This window comes from Brassica napus, chromosome C5, assembly GCF_020379485.1.
Source record: "Brassica napus cultivar Da-Ae chromosome C5, Da-Ae, whole genome shotgun sequence".
Classification (NCBI taxonomy): Eukaryota; Viridiplantae; Streptophyta; class Magnoliopsida; order Brassicales; family Brassicaceae; genus Brassica; species Brassica napus.
In genome coordinates, this window is record NC_063448.1 from 19,786,537 (window position 1) to 19,789,685 (window position 3,149).

Here is a 3,149-nt window from a genome sequence, read left to right on the forward strand (position 1 = left end):
CGAAAGCCAAAAACAATTTTTCTACATATATCTTGAAAATGATCATTTTAGCTTTGGGATATCATTTTACTTGGTTAATTTTATAAAGTAGTAAGAGTAATAATAATATTTTGATCAAAAAAAAAAGTAAAAGTAAGTTTGTCAGAATTCAGACATCAGTAAGTTCACACGTGTATAAATTGTTAGATATGGACCATAGCATTTGTTCAATCAAAACGACAGAGGGTAAGTCTTGTCACGTGAAAGGAAACATAGTTGGCGCATGTTTTTCACTCTCAGTTCTTTACCCAAATTTGTTTGGATAATATTGGGAAATTTTAAAGCTTTATGATCAAATTTACATAACATTTAGTGTTATTGTAGTATTTAAATTTGTATATTAATTATATATTCATGTATTTTTGAAAAAAAATTGTAATTTTTTGTGATATTTTTGTTATCTAAATATACTTTTAAATATTTAAATTTTGTAAATTTTTTATTTAATTTTATATGTAAAATTTAAATTTATTAAAATCTAATTTGAAATATTTATGAGATATAAAAAATTAAAGTACTAAAATGATAAATGACAATATATTTAAGTATCATGAATATAATGTATAATATAATCAACAAAATGCAAATAAACATATGAAATTTTATTTTTTTGAAATTTTTTTATAAGAGCAAAAATTCTATATTAAAATTATTGTGATTCGTTACTTTGAGAATTTTGGTTTTGATAAATGGTTGATAAATTCAAGCACTGTTTATATTATGAACAATAATTATTCAACTGATATAAATGCTCATCTCTTTGGTCAGCAGTTACATACTTACATCAAAAGACTAATTATTTTGGACAAAAAGAAAAACATAATCAGTCAGAGCTATAGATAGAGTCGTTGTGTCAAGCTCCTTTATATTTAATGATCTCTTTGTAGCCTCGTCCTCGTGCATCATCTAATCACATCATAAATTAAATATTGCTACTTTAGTATTTAAAAAAAAAATAAATAGTAAAATCATAAAAGGAAGTCCAAAACGTAGAGAAGGCTATGCCGCTATGGCTGTAACACAGTAGGGGTTACGTAAGCATCCCTATGCAATGCACAAGTCCAGTCAAAGAGGCGGCACCTTATCTTCCCTCTTCGTAAAATACAAAGTTCGTGGTCTTTTTTTTCTGAGAAAACCATCGACGTTGTTTCGATCAGTTACTTGAACTGAGTTTCAGTTGTTATGTTAATTTTTAAATATGTATACATCATATGTTAAAATGATTATGTGTAGTCTTTCTTTTTTACTGTTACAACTTACAAATTATATTTAATTAAAATATAAAAAAACTATACTGTGATTCAGAAAAGGATAAATGACAGTGCATGGAATTGTGTTTGAACCTGAACCTATAGTTTTTAATTAAATATTAGTATTGTTTATCGAGAGCATCAAGATTTTTTCAGTTCATCGATTCTCTAAAAAAAAATGAAAACTAAGAAATTTCTGAATAATGGTGTGCTTTTTTGGGTTTAATGTAGGAAGTACAATGTGCCCGTTGTAGACTTATCGATCATCATAGACATCGAAAATGTTTTTTTTTTCTGGTGCACCCATCAAAAATGTTATTTGTTGTATTATTTTACCCCTAAATTAGATATGTGCTGCTTTCTATTATAAGTATTTTCTATAAGGATATCACTAATTTTACAGTTGTTATCAGAAAGAAAAAAAATAGGGTTTTTTTTGGGGTGAAGATTACTGTATGGCGCTATCTTAATTAGCTAGCAATGATTTTCGTTTTTACAGTATGACACACTAAAACAATTATGCGTTCATTAGCTTCAAAAGTAAGTTAATCTATCAGTCAAGAAAACTAATATTCCATGGCTGATGATTGGGAAACAAGATTTTTCGCATCTGGACAAATTAGTTCATCAGTCAAATGTTAAATTCAATCTGTTTGAGAGTGGACTAGTTTGCTTAAAAACTTATGTTTAAACAGAACTTAGAAAAGGTAAATTAAAAGCGATTAATACATATACTGTCCGCCGTTAAAACTAATCACTTTATAAAGTATGTTATTTTCATTTTTCAGATAACATAATATTCAGTACATTCAATTATTAGAACACCTATACTTTGGTGTAAGAACACCCACGTATAAGGATCGTTCAGTATAACCAGTCACATCGGCAAACAAGCAAAAGAGATCAACGGTGCTTGATCCTTCAAAACTCTAGATGGATAAAACAAGCCGAGGATTACGGGTGTCGTAAGTGGACCCCAGAGACACCTCTTGTTCTTTTAAACTCTCTCTCTCTCATTTTGAGTCAAATAAGTCAACAAAGGAAAAACTCTCTCCTATACTCTCTCTCTAGATTCACTCTAGAACAATGGCGTCGACGACTTGTGGAAGGGAGGTGCATTACAGAGGAGTAAGGAAGAGACCATGGGGTCGTTACGCGGCGGAGATTAGAGATCCTTGGAAGAAAACTAGGGTTTGGTTAGGCACTTTCGACACTCCCGAAGAAGCTGCTCTCGCTTACGACGGCGCCGCCCGTTTCCTCCGTGGTATCAAAGCTAAAACTAACTTCCCTTCTCCTCTCTCTCTTGACCTCAACCACATCCCTTCTCCCTCCGCCGCCGTCGCCGCCGCGGATAACCACCACAACCATCAACTCTGGTTCTCCGCTCCTCCTCCTCCTCCTCCTCTTCACATCTCCGGCAATTACCGCCACCACGGTCTCTATCTCCGAACCAGAGTGCTTAACGACAGAACCTCGGATTCCCCCTCTACAGAAGCGCCGTTTTATTTCACCGCCTCGCCTGCCGCAGCTACGTCATCGCCTCGAGCGCTTGAGTTAATGAGTTCTTCTCCTTCCTCCCCTACGGTGAGACGTGGCTTAGCCATTGATCTCAACGAGCCGCCGCCACTTTGGCTGTAAAACAGACGATGAAGGCGGACATTAACGGCGCCGTTTGCAACACTTTCGGCGGAACTATTAGGGTTTATTTTTTTGTAACTTTAGTTTCTTTTAGCAAAAATCTCTTATTTTTTTAGAGTCGTACGTGTAGTTTTCTTTTCAGTTTGTCTTTTTTGGCTTATGTAAGAATGGAGATTGATTGTTATGATCCAAGTTGAGGTAACAAAAAAAAAAACTTCTTAA

General features: G+C 33.5%; 1 protein-coding gene across 1 annotated transcript; it reads left to right on the forward strand.

Annotated features, from left to right (window-relative positions):
• The first annotated feature begins 1,962 nt into the window (after positions 1-1,962).
• On the forward strand, positions 1,963-3,149 carry LOC106417927 (ethylene-responsive transcription factor 12-like). Its single transcript, XM_013858639.3, has one exon. The coding sequence runs from the start codon at positions 2,376-2,378 to the stop codon at positions 2,925-2,927; it is 552 nt and encodes a 183-aa protein (XP_013714093.2). The 5' UTR covers positions 1,963-2,375; the 3' UTR covers positions 2,928-3,149.